The following is a 22,013-nucleotide window of genomic DNA, read 5'->3' as shown; positions in this document are numbered from 1 at the left end:
AAAATTTAAACTCAAATCATATTACCTGTACATGAAAGGAAAACACGCCATGGCAACCCAAAGGTATGCGCATCTATAGAGCCACTTCAGACACTCGTCAACACAATGTACAAGGCCTTTTCCCTTACTACCTGCTTTTAGATTAGATAAATTAACGACATTTTTAATCTCTAGAAGCAGTTTTCTCTGCTTTGGATTCAAACCTTTTAATTCACATAAAGTTTTGATTCTTTTTTTTTCTCTTTAAAACTAGTCCTTTACAAGCGTAAAAAGGAAAATCATAACTTGTACTTTTATATAGCAAGTTGACAGTGCCTCTTCAACCTGAGCCCTGAGCCCTCACCCCTGACGTCACGCAGTCCAAGCATCATGTGGATGGGGTGTGCTGCGATAGTTAATGCTACTTGTGACAGTGCTGAGAAGAATCAATTCAATTTATGGATTTATTGAGCACCCACTGTAAGCAAGACAGAAATAGGTGCTGCCCTGAGTAAGATGCAGCCCCCACCCACCACCCTCAAGATCGTTTTTCAGTGAGAAAACCAGGGAGCTGAAATACACTCAGTAGTGTTTCTGCAAGGCTTATTTTCAGAACTCTTAAGAAAAAATAGAGCCTTTGTTTAAAAAAAAAAAAAAAAAAGTTCCCCTGAAAACAATTATAATCCCTTAACTTGCATTCCACAACGGCAGGGATAAACTTAAAAAGCAGCATAACAATATTCTAAATTTCAGCTTTCTCTTCTCCACCTTTAAAAGACTAACTACTAAAATAAGTTCAAGTTTATGGTATTTGATAAGGGGGAGCAGTAAGGAAAAAGGGTGGTTTTAAATCCAAGTTCTCTTCCAATTACTACAAAGATATTAACAGGACCACCAGTTGCTTTTGTTACAGCTACTGGTCACATACTGACACGGATCACTCAACACCTGCCAGCATACCTGGTACTGTCTCCTCCCTGCGAATCCTTCTCGTAACCTGAGCCTCCTTTGGAGCAGCAGTGATAAAAAACTAACTTGGTCAAAAAATGCCAAACTCTGGTGAAAACAGTTTCTTCCTCAGTATTCTAGCCTAATTAACACAAGCTCAGCAGTTCTAAATTCAGTAGCATCTGCTACTCTGCAAAGAAAGAAAAACAATTCAACATAACAATGCATTAAAGAGCTTTCCAGGGAGGCTATCAAAGTGTTAGCTATACATTTATTTGAAAACGCCCTTGAGAACATGCACTGTTACCATCATTTAATGGATTAAGAGACAGGGCTGAGGCCTGACAGGGGATCAATTGGACGGCCAGGAAGAAAACTCTCTGCTCAATGTTGAATTCCTGTCTTCCTATGCTAATATTCCTTTGGGAGAAGAAAATAAAAATACTTTTACTGGGTTCTCTTTGGGGAGTGTGAATGGAGGGAGGGTTCATAAAGCTTTCTAAAAAGAATGAAGCAGTAACTGGAATTAGACCTGATACCAAGAACATTAATAATATTTAACCCATTAGACTCAACTCTATGCCATAGTTTTCCATAATTATATTGAATAGGGAAGAGAAAGGCCTATTTTTCAAGGACAAGACCTATTTAAGGGTAAGTCATTAGGTTTCCAGGATCTAACTGGTACTCCCTGAAAAGGACCTACTCCTTCAATTATGCACTCTTAAAACAGAGATGAAATAGTAAAATAAATAAAGAATATTCCCAACATGAACTACACAAGTACAATGATGGGGGATGGGGCAGATATGTGAGAAGAGAAAAGCATAATGGGGTAATTCAAGCGGAGTGGGGGGGTTGCAGGGCTGGGGGATGCCTTCCCCTACTGTCTACCCGGTTGGGCTGAAGGTGATGAGGGAGGGAGAAACAGTCATTACAACCAAGCCAGCTTCTCCTCTGTCACAGGCTTGGCTGTGCAGTTTCAAGAAAGGACCACCTCCTTGGTATTCTAGTTGGTAAAGAAATATGCAGTCCTCGGCCAGTGTGTCAATATGCAGGGGTACTATGTCAGAAAAGGCTTCCCCTGTGAGAACCTGCAGTGACCCCTGCTTTCAAGATCAATGAGTGAATGCCCTGAATGCTGCCAGAAATAAAGGAAGACAGCCTGCCCTGCAAGGGACAGGGCAGAACCACTAAGGAGACCCCTACACCTACAGTAAACAGACAGCCACCAACAAGCAGTCAGCCAGTCCTGGTCCATGAATAATGTATCAGACTGGAGATGGGACCCATAATCAAGGAGCATTTCAGGAGGAGGCTTCAACTTCCCAGAGGACACCTCCCAGCACTCTTTACCCCTGCACCAATGCACCAAAGGCAGGCAGACAGGGGCAGGCAGGTGGCCACGTTCCCCGGTCTGTGTTCTAGTGACCTGACCCGCAGTTCTTACCGCAGCAGCGATGACCTGTGGAAGCAAAGCTAACAGGGCTCCCAGCTGCCTGGAGCAAACCTGCTCTTGGCACAGGCCCAGCTTTCCTTTTCTTTTCCCACCAAAGCTGCCAGGTGAACCGGAGCACAGTCACCCTTAGTGCTGACCAGTGGCCCAGTCCAGCACCTCACAGGGTTCCAGGTAGGGACAGACTGCATTTCTGTCACACCCAAGTTCCCCGACTTCCGGTGCAGTTTCCTTGTCCACCACTGCCTTGCCCCTACCTAATTCACCTCTCCTATGTTCACGTGGTTTGTGTTTTATTTTTGAGATGAACCTGTAAACGTGAGAACTCAGGGATCTGAGGTACTTCACATAAACACACTCAAGTATCAGTCTTTCATTTTTTGAAAACAAGAACACAGGAAAACATGTCCCTTTCCCTCTCCCCCAGAAATGTGTACGCATCTTCCCACCAGGCTAACAGTGGCTACCTCTGCACCACATCACTGATTTCCTGTACACAGGACAGTAAGTTATTAAGGACAGGGTTTGCCCCGGGCACACCAGCAGCTGCTGAGGACACCTGCAGCTCCTGCAGGCTGAGCTCCAGTTTGCTCACAGCCTCTCGAAAGGCGAATTTGTTGCGAGTCTGGGGGATGCAGTCCACGTAGCCTGAGCAGTAGTCGAGCAGCTGGTGTCCAGTGTCGACCAGCTGGCTATTGGGCACAGGTTCCGTGATTGCACTGGACAGTAGGTCAGCACATTCCAGCAGGGCCTCTTTGCTGATTTTGTCTGCTGAGATTTTCTCAGCTACCTGTTTGGTTTTTCTTAGAGCTACCTTAGTACCTGCTGTGCCATTGGCCATCTTGGCTGGCGAGACGGAAGATGTGGGCAGAGGCACTTGGGGTGGAGGCATCACCGGCCTCCCAGCTTTCCCACTGATGGGCACTGCCCCTAGAGCTGCCTTTTTCCCTCCTTCCTGTGTTTCTGACGTGGACTGTCCTGCAGTCAGGGCAGCTGGCTCTTCCGCAGGGTCTGAGCACACAGACGGATGCTGCAGGAGTCTCACCACCGGCGGTGGAGGTGGGGCACACTTTGGTTTTACCCGTCGGGGGCGATCCTTGTCTGCAGAGGATGTGACCTGATGCTCAGATAAGAGCTTGAATTTATTCCCCTGAGAGTCTGTGCCAATGAGCTGCACGTCCGCTGGAGTGTGTTTGAGAGTGGGCGAGATGAGGACTGGCACTTTGTGGTTGTGAGTGGTTGGAAGGATGGCCGAAGCCTTGGCTGGAGAAGACCAGCCTGGCTGCTCTCCATCCTCCGGGACTCCAGCTGTCCCAAGGCGTGCCCCACCATTCCTTTCCTTGCCCTTGGGTGCAGCTGCCACTCCAGCCACTCCCACCCCTGGAGAGTCCTTCTCGGTCATGGCTGGGTCCCCAGAAGGGGCTCTCAGAGGAAGCGCTGTGGCTCCTCTGGGCAACAGTTTGGCTTTTGGTCTCTCCTTGGCTGGAGCAGCACCTTCCTCTGATTTTTTTGGAAGCGTGTCACTGGCCCTGTCCACATTCTCTTCTGGCTGAGAAGAGGCGGACACTGTCCTTTCCAGCTGGAGTTTGGACCTCTGGCAGTTCCTGGGAAGGGTCATTGCCATCCTATCCTGCTCTGGAAGCCCTGAGGACATGGAAGATGTAGAGTTGGACCTTGGAAAAGGCTTGGAAGTGTCATCACTGGCTGTAGGTTTACCTGCTCGTAAGCCCAGTGTCTTTTTGATTAAGCGAGGTGTAAAGAAGCCTGTGATGCCAGACCACCCACCCCCAGCAGCGCCACTGCCCCCACCCCCGCCACCATCGTCATTACAGAGGTTCCTCTGTGCAAAGCTCCCCCCATAGCACTTGGGTGGCACCAGGTTCGTCTCTTGCTGGGCAGGAGTGAAAGAGAACCCGTCAGCATGCTGTAGAGAAGCAACAGGTGAGAAGTTACCCGTGAGTTCATATTTCTTGTGGGGCTGATTCTCCATTTCTCGGAAAGAGCTGCTGCGTTTAGGGGGTGTGGGAGCATTTCTCTTTTTCATGAAGGAACTGAAGAAGCCTCCCTTCCTATCCCTGGTGAAGCATGTCTCTTTGGCATCTTCCAAGAGGCTGCTGGGTGACTTGTCTCTCTGTTTTCGAGGCAGTGCTGGGGACCCACTGGAGGCCTGTGCACTTCTAATGAACCCTAATGAGAAATGGACAATCAGTATGATGTAAAAGACAAGAAGAGAATCCATCAGAGTAACTAAGACTGAATTGTAAAATTTTATCAGCATCAATAAAGTGTCAAGTGTTGGGGTACTTAGAGGAAATTAATAAATATATTATCATTTCATGGTGATTACTGTTCCAAATGTGGTGTGGGTGTAAGTGAGGGGAAACACCCTGCTGGTTCTTACCTCAGTATATTCATTCTGTTTCTAAAAACAAATGTATCTGGCATCACCTATCCGGCTTAATGAAGACATTTTCACCAGAACCGTAAAGATGGTAACTATGCAGGAGCCAGGGCTGAGGAAATGAAGCCGGTGGCAGAGTCTTATGTTGGACAGACAGATCAGAACTACTAGCAATAGCAATGCAGGACCAGCACTAGAGGTAGCACAGAGGCCACACTGTCTTCAGGGAAGACGGGCATAAAACGAGCACAAAAGCATCGTATCTACGTTTCTTAAAAAAAAGGCAGTTTCAGCTTTGGTTCTACCTCCTCGGGCCTCACCTGGTGCTGAACTGGAGGCAGGATTTTCTGCGGCATCTTGTGCTCCTTCAATATTCTCTTTGTTCTCTGCCTGTTTTTTCAGGGTCCGCATCTTGGAAGGAAGTATAGGTAATCGGGGCAGGTATGGAACCACCGACGAGGAGGAGGCAGCTCTCCCAAGCTCCTCGGCTACCTCTGTGAAGAAGACAAGAGGCCTGATGAAAAGAACAATTTTATGACAGAGAAAGGGAGTTTTTCTTTTAAAAAAAAAACACACAACTAATGGAAAGCTGAGACAGGAGGATCGTGAGTTCAAAGCCAGACTCAGCAACTTAGCAAGGCCCTAAGAAACTTAGTGAGACCCTGTCTCAACACAAAATATAAAAGGGGCTGGGATTATAACAAATTAAAAACCAAAACAACTAAAGAAATTTAAAAATGGGGGGAGGGTTAGGGATGTGGCTCAGGTCAAGCACCCCTGGGTTCAATTCCTAATACCAAGATAAGAAAGAAAGGAAAAGAAAAATCAAAAACCATACAATTGAGAAAGAAATGAAGAATAGATTGCTAAAGTATAAAATTCACCTGGGTGCAGTGGTGAATGCTTACAGCTCCAGCTACTTGGGAAGCTGAAGCTGGAGGATGGTTTAAGCTCAGGAATTCAAGACCAGTATGGGCAACACAGCAAGACACCAAATTAACCAAATGGATTCAGAGTGTTACTCTCTTCCCTCAGTTCTTTTGCTCAACATTAAGCCTGTAGATTCACATGTTATTACATGTGCCAGAGATTCTTTTTCATTGTTGCCTAATATTCCAATGTATGAATGTCAAACTTCATTTGCTTTCCTCTTAATGGACATTTAGACTATGTCCAGGTTTCTAGTTAGTAATGAATATGTTGCTAGGAGCAACCTGCTATGTATCTTTTGGTTTATAATTCTATGCATATCTGCCTGACATAATCCTAGTTATCAGTTCACAGGGTACGTGTACATTCAGGTTTAGTGGGTTCTGCCAAACTGTCCTCAAATAGCTGTAACAATTTACATTCCCACTAGCAGGATATAAATGTCTTGGTTATTCTGCATGTTTACCAAAATTGACAGTTATCAGGCTTTTTGGTGCTATTTTAATATTACCCATTCTAGTAGGCAAGTTGTAGTATATCATTGTGGTTTAATTTGTCCTTTTCTGGTGATAAGGGATGATTTTATATTATTGGTCATTTGGAAATTTTTATTAACTAAGTGCCTGTTCAAAAGTTGAACAAAGTGGACAAAAGTCTGCAGAAATTTTGGTTTTTAAAAAGAAAGGGTAGATACATTCCATTTCATGCAAATGAAGCAAATTAGCCTCTTGAAAAAGTGTTTACAACATTAGTAATTACGCCGGTTAATTTAAAATTTGGCCATGGGTTTTGTGGCTTTTTCTGAGGTAAACACATACTTTGCTATTCATTTCTAAACAAAAATGAAGCAAGTAGGATCAATCAAACTGTGAACATCTGTTAATTATTTTACAACTTTTTGGGTAATTATTTTTGAACTAACTCCTCATAAGAATGGGTACATGACTATATACTGTAGCCAGAGCCAGACAAACCTGCCTGATCATGAGCTCTAAAAACAGGACCTCAAAGATGCTGGCAACTATGTCCCGTGCCACTTGGAAGAGTCTAAGAATGAGATCAGAGCATAAGTACAAGTAAAGAGAAATTCCATGGCAGGGGGAGTGACAGGGAAAGGGGAGGGAAGACATCATAAAGCTACTTGAGTCTGTAGAACTCTGAGGTTGGCATCGGCTCTGCTTTGCAATGGTTTGCTTATGAGCCACAAAATCTTCCTTTTATTGCTTACAGTCTAAGTTGTGTTTCTTTTACTTACATCTTACTAATAGATTTATAACCCTATTTTAGCAACTGTGTCTTATCTCTGTATCTCCAGACTTAGTACAACACCTGGCCCCAGACTAAATGGTCAATAATTGTGGGTTGAATAATGTAAAAAAATTTTTTAAACAATTCTGAATTGGCATTAGTTTTGAAAATTGATAAACATTCGTGTTCTAAAGGGATACATTTTCAAGAGAAGCAGAAATATTAAACTAAGAAGTCAAGAGAAGCTAACACAAAAGTACCAAAGAAATGGCCCCTACTCTTTGACTTCTAATACTCTTGACTCCATGGGAAATACACATACAGAGGAAGGGAGAGTGCTGTGACTGTCATGTGCATTTAGGCCCCAAAGACCAGCTGTGCCCTCCTCAACCAACAGAAATTCCCAATATCAAAGGGCAAGGATGAAAACATTTTTCATTAAACTTTGGTAGTGAACTTCTCTTTTTTCCTTTCTCTTACCTAATGTGCTAAACTACTAAGGAAAGCAGACAAAAATCAACTTGCCTGATTTCTTCTTCTAATACAGAACTTAAGTGCTTGCCTCTGTTCTATTTTGAAGGAAAAGAAAAAAATCTGAAAATCATACCAAATTCCAGCATTTTATCACAGTGTCTACAGTCAAGGGAAACTAAGAATTGTATATTTTTAGCTAATAGGCCTTCTCTCCTTATAATAAGTTTATTGTTTGACTTTTGAACATAATTTTAGAGGCATTATATACCAAGGAAACTGCCTATATGTATATGTATCCAGCACTTTTTTTTTTTTTGGCACTGGGGGGTTGAACCCAGGGGCACTAAACTACTAAGTCACATCACCAGCCCTTTTTACTTTTTATTTTGAGACAGGGCCTCACTAAATTGCTTGGGGCCTCACTAAATTGCCCAGATTGGCCTCAAACTCGATAATCTCCTGCCTGAACTTCCCGAGTGGCTGGGATTACAGGTGTTGTGCCACCATTCCTGCCCATACCTTGTTTTTTAAATAAGAAGTGGTTTATCTCTGTTGATAGCTTAATTTATCTCTTCTAAACCTCTTTCCATGCCAACAGGTTTAAGAATACAATTCAAAGTATTCAGTAATACTATAATAATTAACAGCACAGTAGATGTTTGGTTGTTCTTAAATTTTTATACCTTGTAGCTAAATTTATGCTCTTATTTTCTTAAGATATATTTCTAGAAGATGAATGATAGAATATTGCTTTATTTTATTAGACACAATAACTTTATTTTATTAATTTATTTTTATGTGGTGCTGAGGATTGAATCCAGTGACTCACACATATTAGGCAAGCGCTCCATCACTGAGCTACAGCCCCAGCCCTGAATGTTGCTTTTATGACTTGGTATGTGGTTCAAATAATTTGGTATTTTCATATTACTTTTTCTTCTTTTCTTCCCTTTATCGTAAATGTTGATACATAAAGAATTTTCAAACTTATTTTCTTTATGAAGAGACTACTTTCTTTATTTTTGAGACACCATATTTCTTTAAATATTTATTTTTTACTTGTAGTTGAACATAATACCTTTATTTTATTTATTTATTTTTTTTATGTGGCACTGAGGATCAAACCCAAGGCCTCGCATGTGCTAGGCGAGTGCTCTATCACTGAGCCACAATCCCAGCCTTAACCGAATATCTTGAAACAGAGCTGTCAAGTGTAAGAGCAGATCCCTTTTTTTGTTTTGTTTTGTTTTGTTTTACTTGAGTACTGGGGCCAGTACGAAAAAACCCAGGAATGTTTTACTGCTGAGCTACACCCTTAACCCTTTTTATTTTTTAATTTGAGAAAGGATCTCAATAACTTACTGAAGCTAGCCTTGTGTTCGGATCCTCCAGCCTTATTCTCCCAAGTCACAGGGATTATAGGCAAGCAAGTGTCACCACAGCCAGAGGAGCTGAATACTTTTGGAATGTAATGACCCACCACTCCCCACAGGCCAGAACTAGCTACCAACACTAAATCCACCAGATTCTTACCTTCAGAAATGCTAGAGTCATGGAACATGGTTTCAAAAGCTTGATGTGTTTCAGCAAAAGAGGGCCTGTCAGCAGGGCTCCATTTCCAGCCTATGTGACAGAAGAGAATTAGTTCCTTGCCAGAATTACATATCCAATGGCATAGCAGACAATGAGGCTCATGCATCATGATGTGGGTTTATTAGTTACAACATGTTCATTATGGCAGACATGTAGCTACCTCTCAGTTCTAGACCCAGAGGTGTAAGAATCCACTTAGTAAGGCTGGTCCTTCTATCCACCCTCAGTTCCCATTCCCTCTACTGTAAAAATGAGAAGGGGTGTAAAATCACTTAGAAAATGGCAAGTTTTCTTCCAGCAGAAAAATGAAATAAGTAAAAACTATCTTTAAACATTATGAAGAAACAAGTCCAAATATATCCAGAAATTTAATAGGGTATAAGAAAGGAAACATTTAAAATTCACTTTTGCCAATGCTCAATGAGAAAATAATATAAAACCTGTATTTGAACACAACTGTAATTTAATCTACTACTCAACACTCCTCTACAAACCCAATTCTTGTGATCTTATTAAATATACAATTTTTTGAGAAATTGGGTCAATATTTGTGCTGCAGAAAACTATTCTTAGGATTCCAGTAAGTCTCATTGGTAGAGCCTATCCTGTTTCAGCCAGCTGATAAATGACAAACTTTTAAAATGCCATGAAGCTAGATTGAATCTAATACTGAAAGGAATATTTCTAATTTTGTTAACCATCCCAACTTGTTGGCATTTCAAAATTAAAATATGCACAAATACTCACATGCCCTCATAAGTTCATAAACTTTAGGAGGGCATCCCTCAGGTTGTTCCATTCGATATCCTTTTTCCAGTAGATCATAGACCTGAGACAGGTCAATACCTGGGTATGGTGACATTCCATATGTAGCGATTTCCCATAATAGTACCCCAAAAGCTGCATAAGGAATAAGGGGGGGGAAAAAAGCTTAGTGTTTTGTCTTATTGTTTATTTTCTATCACTAGGTAACGTCTCTTTTGATTCACAGTCAGGCATGATGATGTACATCTGTAATCCCAGTGACTTGGGAGGCTGAGGCAGGATGACTTCAAGTTCAAGGTCAGTCTCAGCAACTTCGGGTCTTGCTAAGTTGCTTAAGGCCTCCCTATCTCAAAATTAAAAATTAAAAAAGGATGGGAATGTAGCTCAGTGGTAAAGTGCTAGTACCAAAAGAAAAAAAAAAAGTGTTAATTCCCAGTACCCCGCTACTCAATTTTTTTTGGTTCATAATCACACAGCAACATTAATATACTCTTTTGCCAATTTTTATAGCATGATTTATTTGTCTAAGGTATCTGCCACAGAAATGCTGCCCCCCCCCCAAATCTCAGGACAATTCTAAAATTCACAATTTTTATTTAGGTTTTTCCTTTATTACACTAAAGTATAACAAACTAAGATGATATAAAGCCTATGACATAATCTAACTATTCTTAGAACAGTCTATGATCTATTTAATGAATTACATGATTTTTAAAGTTGGCTAATAATCAGAAAAGTAATGAAAAATAGATTCATTTAAAATCAGGTAAAATTAACAGTAGAAAAAAAAGAATTTGCTTGATTATATCACAATTTGATTATCTTTGAGTTGGAGCTTTCTGGAAAGAAGTGACTTAGAATCCTACAACAATTTCTGCCTACCCACAATCTACATTTTCAGACTTGCTCAGTCTGCTAGGTAGACTCTATCTAATAAGTCCTTCCGCTCTCAGGGTACTAGAAACAAGATCTATTAGAAGGACTAATACTAGATGTAACCTCCTCATGCCTTCCTTGAAAAGAGTGTTCTGTGTCACATGCTCTGGAAATGAGCAATAAAACCTATGTGAACAGCAGGGAGCTTTACAAAGAATGGTTCATTAGCACTCCAATGCATATGAGTTCTATTCTGTGACTTCTTTGAAGGTCTAGACCTTTTTTTGGGGGGGGGACATAGGGTCCTGTTATGTTATCCAGGCTGTTCTTAAACTCCTAGTCTCAAGTGATCTTTATGCCTCTGCCTCCTGGAGTACAGACATGAGATACCAGGCCCAGGGTCAGTGCCCTTTTTTGATTGACTTTTTAAACATCATATAAAAGAGAAACTCAAAAGAATTAAAAGGATTTATAAAGAAAATAAAATGACACACAGGAAAATCTCTCTTCCAACCTTACCCCAGACATCTGATTTAATTGAGAAAGTATTGTAGGCAAGACTCTCTGGTGCTGTCCATTTAATAGGAAATTTGGCTCCAGCATGAGCAGTATAGGTATCTCCAGTCATCAGTCTACTTAAGCCAAAGTCAGCCACTTTTACCACATGGTTTTCTCCCACTAGGCAATTGCGTGCTGCAAGATCTCTGTGGGAAAGAGAATAAATTCTAATGTGATCCTACTCACATGGTGAGAAAAATGGTCATAAATCTTCTATTCTTGCTTCTTTGTGCTCTAAGAGTTGATAAGTACTAACAATCATGGTAGTTATTTTATGATAATCACTAACAAAGACAAAAGGCACTAAATTTGTAACACTATAGAACAGTCATCAAGAGGCAGTTATATGATGCTAGGATAGAGCAGGTTGTATAAAATGGGTTTATAAGTATTGGATCAGGTTTCAAAAGTAAGTTAGAGATGCTTAGGAGGCTTTATCCTCAGCACCACATAAAAATTAACAAAATACTTCCAGAGACAGATGCTATTTTTTTAAAAATTCAGCCACTAGATGGAGCAAAAGGACCTTAGATACAGTGCTGGGAAAACTATGAACATGTTGAGAATAACAAAGATCTTTCATTAGTACTTTAAATCAGAGCACAATAAGTTTACAAGCTAGAAATTACATTTAATGAGCCCTGTGATAGAGATAATTACTTTCTTTAATTATCTAAAAATTTCTGGGAAGGTTTTCTTTTCTTCATCTTCATATCAAACAAGAAGGAAATAATAGGTTTCACACACCTATGGATAAAATTCTTCTTCTCTAAATACTCCATTGCAGAAGAGATCTGAGTGGCCATGTAAAGCAGTACAACTGCAGTCACCTCTTCTCGGTTGCATTCTCTGAGATAATCAAGGAGATTTCCATATGGCATGTATTCAGTCACAATATAAAATGGTGGCTCCAAAGTACACACACCTGATAGATGAAGACAGAGGTTGTTTTATTAGTATACATTCCAATAATCCAAGTCATTATGGCCAAGAATATTTCAACAATTCTTTGTCTGGTTTGGCTAATTTTCACCACGTTCTGTGAAATTAACATAGCAAAAATTAAGGAATTGGTTGATAAGGAAGTCTTTGCTTCCATTTATATTATTCTCTGGAAACTCATCTGCCTTTGTGTAAAAGAGGTGCTTGTGTTAATTCCGCAATGGGAAAAGATGACCACATTTTCTAGAGTTCTGGACATGCCTTTGATTCTCCCACTCAACTACATTCTAACAATGCTTATCTAGAAGTACTAATAGTTTGTAAAGAGATTTTAATTGTTTCCATAGTCAAGAATTTTCACATAGCAGATTCCTCATGAAGAGCCAACAAGAAATTATTTTCTTTCAGATAGTTTGATTCTATTTGAACATCCACAGAAACTGGCCCAACTTTATAGAGAGAAAATAAGGGTTTAGTCAAAAGCTTCTCTGTGATCTGAATGGGTGAAATCAATCTATCACAGTATAGCATTTCCTGCTTGGGTAAAGTGATGGGTGTGGTAACAATTTTCTAATCTGTTTCTTTTTTTACTGTAAAAGTTTCCTTATTTTGTGAAATTATTGTGATAAGTTTTTGACTTAGTACCATTTTGAATGCTTCTGAATTTTGAATGGGGCAGCCATCATTTATGCTTGGCAGTTTCCTACACAGAAATGAACCTAGGCCACCGTCTTTTTTTTATTTTTGGTACTGCTAGGTATTTAATCCAGGACCTCATATGTGCTATGCAAGCACTCTATTGTCAGCTATATCCCAGCCCTGCCCTGTTTTTTTTTGTTTTTTGTTTTCAACCCAACCCATACTGTTCAAAATAACATTTGGGCTGGGGGGGGGGGGGTGCTGGAGTTTGAACCTAGGAACAAATGCATGCCAAGCAAGAATTCTACTACTGAGCTATACCCCCAGTCCATGACAACCATTTTCTGAAATGGATTCTCATTGGGAGTGTTTATCACAATGATTCCAAAGAATGATTAGAAGACAACAGGGGCTGGAGGCAAGCATCTTTATGAAAACTTGTGGGGTTTGGGTTTATTCACCTAATAGTTGTACCAGATTAGGATGCTTGATTTCCTTCATCACTGCAGCTTCTTTTAGGAATTCTTCAACCTCCATGGTATCTTCCTGGAAAAGAGGGAAGGTAAGATAGAAAAAAACCAAAGAGATAGATCCTTATCTTAATCATTTGAATCAACTAATAATTCTTTGGCTTTAGTTTTAAAAGTAAAAGGGAATGTCCCTTGAATATTTTAGCATTTCACTTTAAGAAATTTTATTACAACCAAATTTTTTTTTCCCTGACAACTTAATATGTTCAACAGAAGTTCCTGAATTTATCCAATATTAGAAACTGGAATAAAAATTAGGAGGGTGAGCAAAATTCAATAGCACATCCTACATCAACTAAAACACAGGAGACTTAGATTGGAAATTCTTTACTTCTTTAGATATCTTTTCATTGAAATGCCAAGGTAAGAGCAATTAGCTGTTTACCCGTTTATCTTCTAATTAAATCACACACTTAAGGAGCAATGCATATTTGCAAACCCTCACATATTGTCTCACACTCAAAATATGCTTAATAAACAGAACTGACAACTACCCATTGTTGGAAAGTAACCTGTATGAGTGATTTCCCAGAGTCACTGAGATTCTGGGATAAGATCAGTAAATTACATGAGTGATGACCCTGTAATCTGATCCTGGCATGCTTAAAGAAGAGAGAGTAGTATCAGGAAAAAGATTTCTGCAAATTTAAGAACAAGAAAAAACTATGTAATTGCATGGAGATGGGAGGAGCAAGAGGCAGGGAGATATAGAACAGAATAAGAAAGACCCATGATTCATAGACAATGCATGAAGAATTCTGTCCAGCAGGGGTCTTTGACAGGAAGCAAAACAGCTTGTTTTGTTTTTGTAACTTATAATTTGCTTTTCAATTCCCACCAAGATCTATATAAACATTCTCCAGAAACGAACCTTTCCCACATGTGGGTTTCACTGCATTGCAGTGAATAATCTGCCCTGTGTTGTCAGCAATGTCACTAGGGTTAATCATCACGATTTGCTGATGTGTTTGGCACCAGTGGGTGGAAAGTGTTCCAAAGTTAAAAAAGAGCACACTGGTACTTCCAAGTGATTCAGTACACAGGCAAAAAGATGCCTGAAAACTGTAATTCTCAGCAACCCACCTTCAGTGTTTTCACAGCAACTGTAAGGCTATATTTTTTCCAGACACCAACATAAACCTCTCCATACTGACCGCCCCCAAGTTTGTGCTTCATGGTAATATCTGTTCGTTCCATTTCCCATTTGTCATGGATGGGGGATACACCATAGACTGTTGGCTTATTACACTTGGGTGCTGGGTAGTGTAATGTTGTCACCAGCCCATCAGCCACTGTGGAATGATGGTGAACAAGCTCTGCCAAAGTGCTAAAGCGGCTCTCAGCAGTCACATACACCTGGTGAAAAAGAAAAAATAAACAAACTTGAAAGACATTAGGATTTTTTTAAAAGCCTTAAGATATGAAGATGGAAGATATATATATTAGTTGTAGATGGACACAACACCTTTATTTAAATTCATTTTTATGTGATGCTGAGGATCAAAGCCAGTGAAGTGCCTCACCATGGTAGGCAAGCACTCTACCACTGAGCCATAATCCCAGGCACCCCCCTTACATCTTAATTGAGGTAAACTACGTTAAATGCTGATGGCCAGGGGCAACAACAGAACTTCAGTTTAATGTTTAAATCACCCCCTATTTTTAAAGTTGAAAGAGACTTCCAACATGTCTCTCTGGATCATCAAGCTCACTGGTCTTCAAGTAGTTTCTAAACAATAATGTTATAGAATCCAAATATATAAGGTAGGTAAAAAGAGAGATGTTCTGATTAAAGTAGATAAGCAGGGGTTGGTCTCCTGTCAAAGTTAATGAAATATTACCCCCAAATCTTACAGAGAACATAAATTGATAACCACTGATTTAGACTGGAGGGGGGTGAGGAAGGCATTATGATTCTTATTTAATTATCTTAATCATTTTTAATTACAACATGTAAGGGTTTTTTGTTTTGTTTGGTTTGGTTTGGTATGGTATTGGAGATTGAACCCGAGGCCCCCACTGAGCTACATCCCCAGCCATTTATTTTTTATGTTGAGACAGAGTCTCACTAAATGGGGGGAAAGTGGGAATAATTACTAAAGGTCCCGTAAAGGACCCTGCTAACTTCTGAGGCTGGCCTTGAACTTGTGATCCGCCTCACCCAACCTCCTGAGCCAATGGGAATACAGGCTACAATGTGTTTTCTTGAATGCCTAAGCTGTTTTAAAAAAGAGAAAGGGAGAGAGAGAGAGAGTGCACAAGAAAGCCCCAACATGCTACATTTGGGTTTCAGGGTTATTAACAAAACAGTTGTGTTTTTTTTTTTTTAAAAAGAGAGAGAGAGAGAGAGAGAGAATTTTAATATTTATTTATTTTTAGTTATTGGCGGACACAACATCTTTGTTTGTAATGTGGTGCTGAGGATCGAACCCGGGCCGCACGCATGCCAGGCGAGCGCGCTATTGCTTGAGCTACATCCCCAGCCCCCCCCCCTTTTTTTTAAGAGAGAGTGAGAGAGGAGAGAGAGAGAGAGAGAATTTTTAATATTTATTTTTTAGTTCTCGGCGGACACAACATCTTTGTTGGTATGTGGTGCTGAGGATCGAACCCGGGTCGCACACATGCCAGGCGAGCGCGCTACCACTTGAGCCACATCCCCAGCCCCAAAACAGTTGTTTATTTGTGATAAGCAATAAGAAATGTAAAGTAACGCAGTCTTTGGCTTTATCTACCATGGGAGCTTATTTTTAAAAAAGAAACTTTTACTTGATTACATACAGAAAAGTATATCAAAAATAGAGAATCGGTGATTTTTATAAAATAAACTCACTCATGAAAATATCACCCATACCAAAAATTTTAACATCATAAGCACTCCTGAATCCTCCCTCTACCTACTTAGTCCTGCAAAGGTAACCACTAGCTGACTTCAAACATCTTAGATAGCTTTGACTGAACAGTATACAAATGAACTATACAGTATGTCTGGTGTCTGCTTTCTTTCATTCAACGTTTGTGTTGTAAGATAGCATAAAATTCACCATTTTAAGTTTATAATTCAGTAGTTTTTAGTGTATTTTAAAACTGCCCAACCTTCACAACTCCAGAATATTTTTAATCACCCCCTGCCAAAGAAAACCCATGCCTATCAGTAATTATTCCCACTTTCCCCGAATCCCGACCCCCAGGCAATCACTAATCCCTTTCAACCAGCTTCATGTGTATGAGACTTTTTGTAGCAGGAGCCAGCAAACTTTTCTGTAAAGAGGTAAAAAAATAAATATTTTAGGCTTTTGGCCATAGGGTCTCTTGACACAACTATTCAGCTCTGCCTAGTAACAGAAAGTAACTACAGATGAATACATGTATGAATACATATATAAATGGATGTGGCTGCATTTCAATAAAATTTTACTTATAAAAGCAGGCAGCTGTAAGCCATAGATTTCCACATGGTGTTGGGTATAGAACTTTATGTTCATTTTGTTGTTAAAAGACATTTCATTTTATGAACGCACCACAATTTGTTAATCCATTCTACTGTTGTTAGACAACTAATTCTATTTGCTTGGGCCATGATACAACATACTACATCTGTATGGTGGGGCAAAAAGAGAAATAGAACTAGTAATTTATTTATTTCTTATTTTGTACCAGCTATTATATTTTACATAAATTATTTTATTTAATCTTTACAACAACCCTATAATGTGGGACATTTTTCCCTCTCAGGGAACACTATGATTGAGCTACAATCCCAGCCCTTTGTTTATTTTTTATTTTTATTAATTTTTTTAAAGAGAGAGAGAGAATAAGAATTTTTTAATATTTATTTTTTAATTTTCGGCAGATACAACATCTTTGTTTGTATGTGGTGCTGAGAATTGAACCCGGGCTGCAAGCATGCCAGGCGAGCATGCTACCGCTTGAGCCACATCCTCAGCCCCTTATTTTTTATTTTGAGACAAGGTCTCACTAAGTTGACAAGGCTGGCCTTGAACTTGTGTCTACCTCAGTCTCCCAAGTATCTGAAATTACAGGCAAACAGGAATGTTTGGTCTAAAGCCCATGCTTTTTCCCTGTTATGCATATCACACAGGGAAAAAAAATGGAAAAAAGGGTTTGATCTAAATTTTCAACAGAAGAACCGACACAAGCTCTCAGACTTCCTAATTTATAAAATATAATAATTCCATTCTAAATACATTCATTCTGGCCAGACATGGTGGTGCAGACCTGTAATCCCAGCAACTGTCCCTGGTTCAAAGCCAGCAACTTAGCAAGGCCCTAAATAACTTAGTGAGACCGGTCTCAAAAGATATATATTAAAAAAAAAAAAAAAAAAAAAAAAGGCTTGGGAGGGTGGCTCACTGGTTAAAGCCTCTGGGTTCAATTCCCAGTACCCCCCACCAAATACAAATAAATAAATAAGTTAATTCTAATTTGTGATCTTCCCAACATAAAAACTACTAAATGACTAAAATGATCTATTTATATCAACATACAAACATACATTTAATGATAAACGCCAGTCTCAAAAGTCTTAACTCATACTCCATGAACTTTCTAGAGATTATTTTTATTTTCCATGAAACAGGGTTAATATAAATTCTTTGTCAATATACTGGGTGTATATTTTTGTGTTGATGATTAGAACAGCTTACATAGCAGTTCCCTTCATTCTTTACCTTCGCATGTAACTCATCTTTAAACTATTGATATAGTCCTCTTTTTATTTTATATTACTTTATTGTTTTGAAAAGAGCAAGCTCTAACATGCCAAATATCCTAAACTCACAAATTCAGCAAATATCTTATTTCATGTGAGACAAAAAAAAAAACAAACTATACTCCACTTTAGTCAGCGAGAGTACTCTTTGTACAGAGCAGCCAGTCCACAAGTAGCAGTGGTTACTGGCAAGTCTTACCTTGCCATCTGTGGTGGTATTGATCCTGTAGTGATACACACGCCCCTCATACCTGAGCGAGATGGACAGCTGCCCAGGGCTGCTCTCACTTTCTCGCACCAGGAAACTGCCATTGATTAGACTGCTGAGTAGATACTCGGCTGCACTGCGTGATACAGGCCCATGGTACCAGGAATGTTTTTCCAGGCTATTTACTGGGGTGATATAGTTGCTTGGCACCCAACCCTGTCCATTCTTAGAACGAACTTCACTCCACTCGCCATTCTGGTTATAACCAAGAACTCGTAGTTTTTCACCTAACCGTGAAATAATCACAGAACAAAAAGAAAAGAGAAGACTTTATTTCAAACCAATGTAGTGTATTGTCAAACTTGAAACTCACTTAAAAAGAAAATAAGAATTTGATGGCAAGATGTTTTGTAAATAACAAAAGCTGGCCATGTCCTGATTGATCTCTGATTTGTAGCTTGAACTATAAGACCAGAAATTATTTTCTTGCATTTATTACAAAATTTTAAAAGTTTATATAACCCCTTAAAAATGTTCCCAAGAACCTCTATGGTGCTAAAAACCATACAAGACAGAACAGTTACTCAACTGGCTAGAAAATGATAGTGCAAGAAAAATAAAATTCACTTTCCCTCAAAATAGCTTACTATGATAATGATAATCAAGAATTAGAGGTAAGATGTGAAATACCAAGTTGCTTCTAAATATCATTTGGCACCAAGGCAACAAAACTACGGATATAAACAAATAAAAAAAAAAAAAAAACCCACACACACATGAACAAAGAGTTTTCAGCAATGTTTTCTCTAAGAAAACTAGGAGAGCAGGAGAAGGCAGAGAGGACTCCCAAAGCACAGCTACTTCCAGGATGGTATAGTTTCCCAATATAGCTATGGTTTCCCTCCTACCCTCCACAAAGAATGAATCCCCTATCTTTTCCTCTAAAATTAGTGTATGGAAAGGGAAGATGACTTTGAAGATGGAACGTAAACTCCAAGTCACTTAGTAAATCTTTGCTACCAATTTCCATGTTCTTGATTTCTCTAGTAAAGTTGTAACATAAAACTTAGATTTTTTTTAATTTTTGCATTACAATTCTTAATACACCATTATAAACTTAAGATTTTAATGTACATTTTGTCCCTATATTTTCAGGTATAGATTAGAAGTGTCTTTGGCAAAACAGGGAAGGTAAAAAAGATACCATTATTATTTAGGTAATGTATAAGTATTACTATAACCCACTTCAATCTAATGTATGAAATATGATATGTCAAGAGCTTTGTAATGTTGTGAACAACCAATAAAAAAAATTTTAAAAAAATAAGTATTACTAATATATAACTCTATTTATGTACTAATATATAACTCTATTTATGCATTATTTAGTAATGCATAAAAGTTAATCTAATGAAATATTGTAGTGCCTTAGACTCTTATCTCTAACAGATGCAAGGCTTTCTATACAGAGTTCACTCCTACTTTCTGAGGGTCAAAAATCAGAAGGATGCCAAATCAATCACATGGCCCAGAAGTTACCAGTCAAAGGCTATTGAAGAAAAATTCAAAAATAATTTCTCTGGTAGCCATCTATCTTTTCCCAGCGACCTCCAGAAACTTTTACCATAGCGTAACTTTGTAGCCCCTACTATCTTACCTGAAACACCTATATGGGAAGAAAAACACAAAAGCACATGTATACACACACATGGGTATATAATATACATACAATGTACACAGACAAAAGTGTGTCTTTTGTGGCAGTGGACATGCACGAGTGCACAGATGAATACTAGCCAACTATATTTCTGTACTTATAGGAAAACTTGTTGCCCTGCTGCTTTTCTATATTAGTCCACAGAACTAGAAGACCAAGTTTTGTGTATTTTCATACTGCCCCTTCCTTAAATAGAACTGTTAATTACAGACCATCATAATCAGGACGCAAACATGACAGGTTTTTTTTTTTTTTCTTTTTGGCAGTTAGGAGAATTTTCAACTCTAGAAATTTTGACTACCATAAAAATTGGGCCTATTGGCAGAGGAATTCTAAAAAGAACTTTCTTTTCTTTCCTTTCTTGAGACAGAGTCTTGCCTGTTGCTTGGGCTAGTCTCAAGGTCTTGGGCTCAAATGATCGTCTTATCTCAGTGTCACTGAGTAGCTTGGCTATAGGCAGGCACTGAGTTCAGCAGAATTCTTCTTTTTACTGTAAGCAAAGTATCACCTTCAAAGAAGAAGGAACTAGCCAGGCACACACCTGTAATCCCATCTACATGGTAGGCTGAAGCAGAGGATCCCAAATTGCAGGGCAGCCTGGGCAACTTAGCAAGACCATGCCTCAAAATAAAAAATAAAAAGGACTGGGGATGTAGCTCAGTGGCAGAGCACCCCCGGGTTTAATCCCCAGTACCAAAATACAAGGGAAAGAAAGATAAAAAAAATCTGACATTTCATGGATTTTAAGAGAAACTACTCTTGGCCATAGATAAAGGGAATTCTAGTCCTTAAACAGTAGACTAGCAGCTGCTCTAACTCATAAATGAGAAATTAAGACTTTCTATATCGATGTTCCCTTGGTGACTGCGCTATCTTGGAAAATACTGACAAGAAATATAAGGGTAGCATTCCTCAAATGGGGAAGGGCTGCCTTCCTTACAGATGGGTGACCTTCCTTGAGTGGGGACAGGCTGCCTTCTTGGAATGACCACTCTCATTTAATTCTCCATTCTGAAACTTGTAAGCAAGAGGCATCTGTTTGACAAATAATCATTTAAGTTCCAATTTTATTTAGTTAAAAATTATCCTGAAATACATTTTCCCCAGTGGGAGCCTTTATAGATTCAAGAGGCAAGAACAAACTTAGATTTTAATATATATGTGTACATACATATATGTACACATATATATTACATACATAACATATACAGTACAGATTTCTGAGAATTCCTAAGGTGTTTTAATTCGATTTTATCCTTAATAAACCCTAAAAAATAGTGTTACACTTTATAGGGCAGAACTCTTACACAGCTAAAAAAAGGAACAAACCAAAAGTATCTGGGCCCAAATCAGCAAGCTAATTATAGTCAGTGGCAGAAGCCAGACTATTCTTAACTACTAATAGAAACTGGATGTTATATAGAAGCCTCACCTTTAGTGATGCTGAGTGTATTATCACCACTCGCTACAAAATCATAAAGTGCAACAAAGAGATTAGGGTCACTCTCAGTGGCTCCAAGCAAGTTCTCCTTGGAACTCCACCTGATAGCTTCGTTCAGTGCCTGGGATTCAACATCACAACCATAAGGGCGGTGCAAAGCTTCTGAAAGACACAAAAAGGGAAAAGAATTCACAATGAGTTCATTTGAATTCAGTACATACACATTATTTCACTTGCTGGCCTATACTGACAACTCCAAAGAGAGACAGAACTGTACAGTTAATGGTGTCATGAAGATGAGCAATTAGGCACTGTGTCTCCCGAGCATTAGACAGAGAATTACTTTTTGAAATGGTAACAAGATAGAGAAAGGACCACAAAGTTTAGCTCTGATTTATATGCATGCACCAAAATCAGATATGGCATAGTTTTCTTAAAATGTAAAAAAGAAAGCTCAGAAAGAAGAGGCTCCTACCTTTAAAAAACACACAGCATATTTTGTTGTGGTGATGGCTTTAAATAAAGAATAGTTATGTTTTATAAATTCTAAACTACACTTCTTCCATTACTCTTTCCAAA

General features: G+C 39.2%; 1 protein-coding gene across 7 annotated transcripts in view; it reads right to left on the bottom strand.

The window, feature by feature from the left end:
- Positions 1–630: 630 nt before the first annotated feature.
- Positions 631–22,013, bottom strand: part of ABL2 (ABL proto-oncogene 2, non-receptor tyrosine kinase) — a gene marked incomplete at its 5' end in the record, with an annotated part of 104,376 nt that continues 82,993 nt past the window's right edge. For 4 of the 7 annotated variants that reach the window (XM_081299948.1, XM_081299950.1, XM_081299951.1 and 1 more), the window contains 10 exons: positions 631–4,570; positions 5,105–5,278; positions 8,970–9,059; positions 9,777–9,929; positions 11,190–11,374; positions 11,976–12,153; positions 13,271–13,355; positions 14,423–14,695; positions 18,268–18,563; positions 21,426–21,596. In XM_081299948.1, the coding sequence (XP_081156074.1) occupies positions 2,847–4,570; positions 5,105–5,278; positions 8,970–9,059; positions 9,777–9,929; positions 11,190–11,374; positions 11,976–12,153; positions 13,271–13,355; positions 14,423–14,695; positions 18,268–18,563; positions 21,426–21,596 (3,329 nt within the window). In that variant the 3' untranslated portion in view covers positions 631–2,846. The remainder of the gene's footprint in view (positions 4,571–5,104; positions 5,279–8,969; positions 9,060–9,776; positions 9,930–11,189; positions 11,375–11,975; positions 12,154–13,270; positions 13,356–14,422; positions 14,696–18,267; positions 18,564–21,425; positions 21,597–22,013) is intronic. The other 3 variants (XM_081299952.1, XM_081299953.1, XM_081299954.1) reach the window with 1 other exon arrangement.

This window comes from Spermophilus citellus (genome assembly GCF_964194105.1).
Source record: "Spermophilus citellus genome assembly, chromosome: 6".
Classification (NCBI taxonomy): Eukaryota; Metazoa; Chordata; class Mammalia; order Rodentia; family Sciuridae; genus Spermophilus; species Spermophilus citellus.
This window is presented reverse-complemented; position numbering and strand designations above follow the sequence as displayed.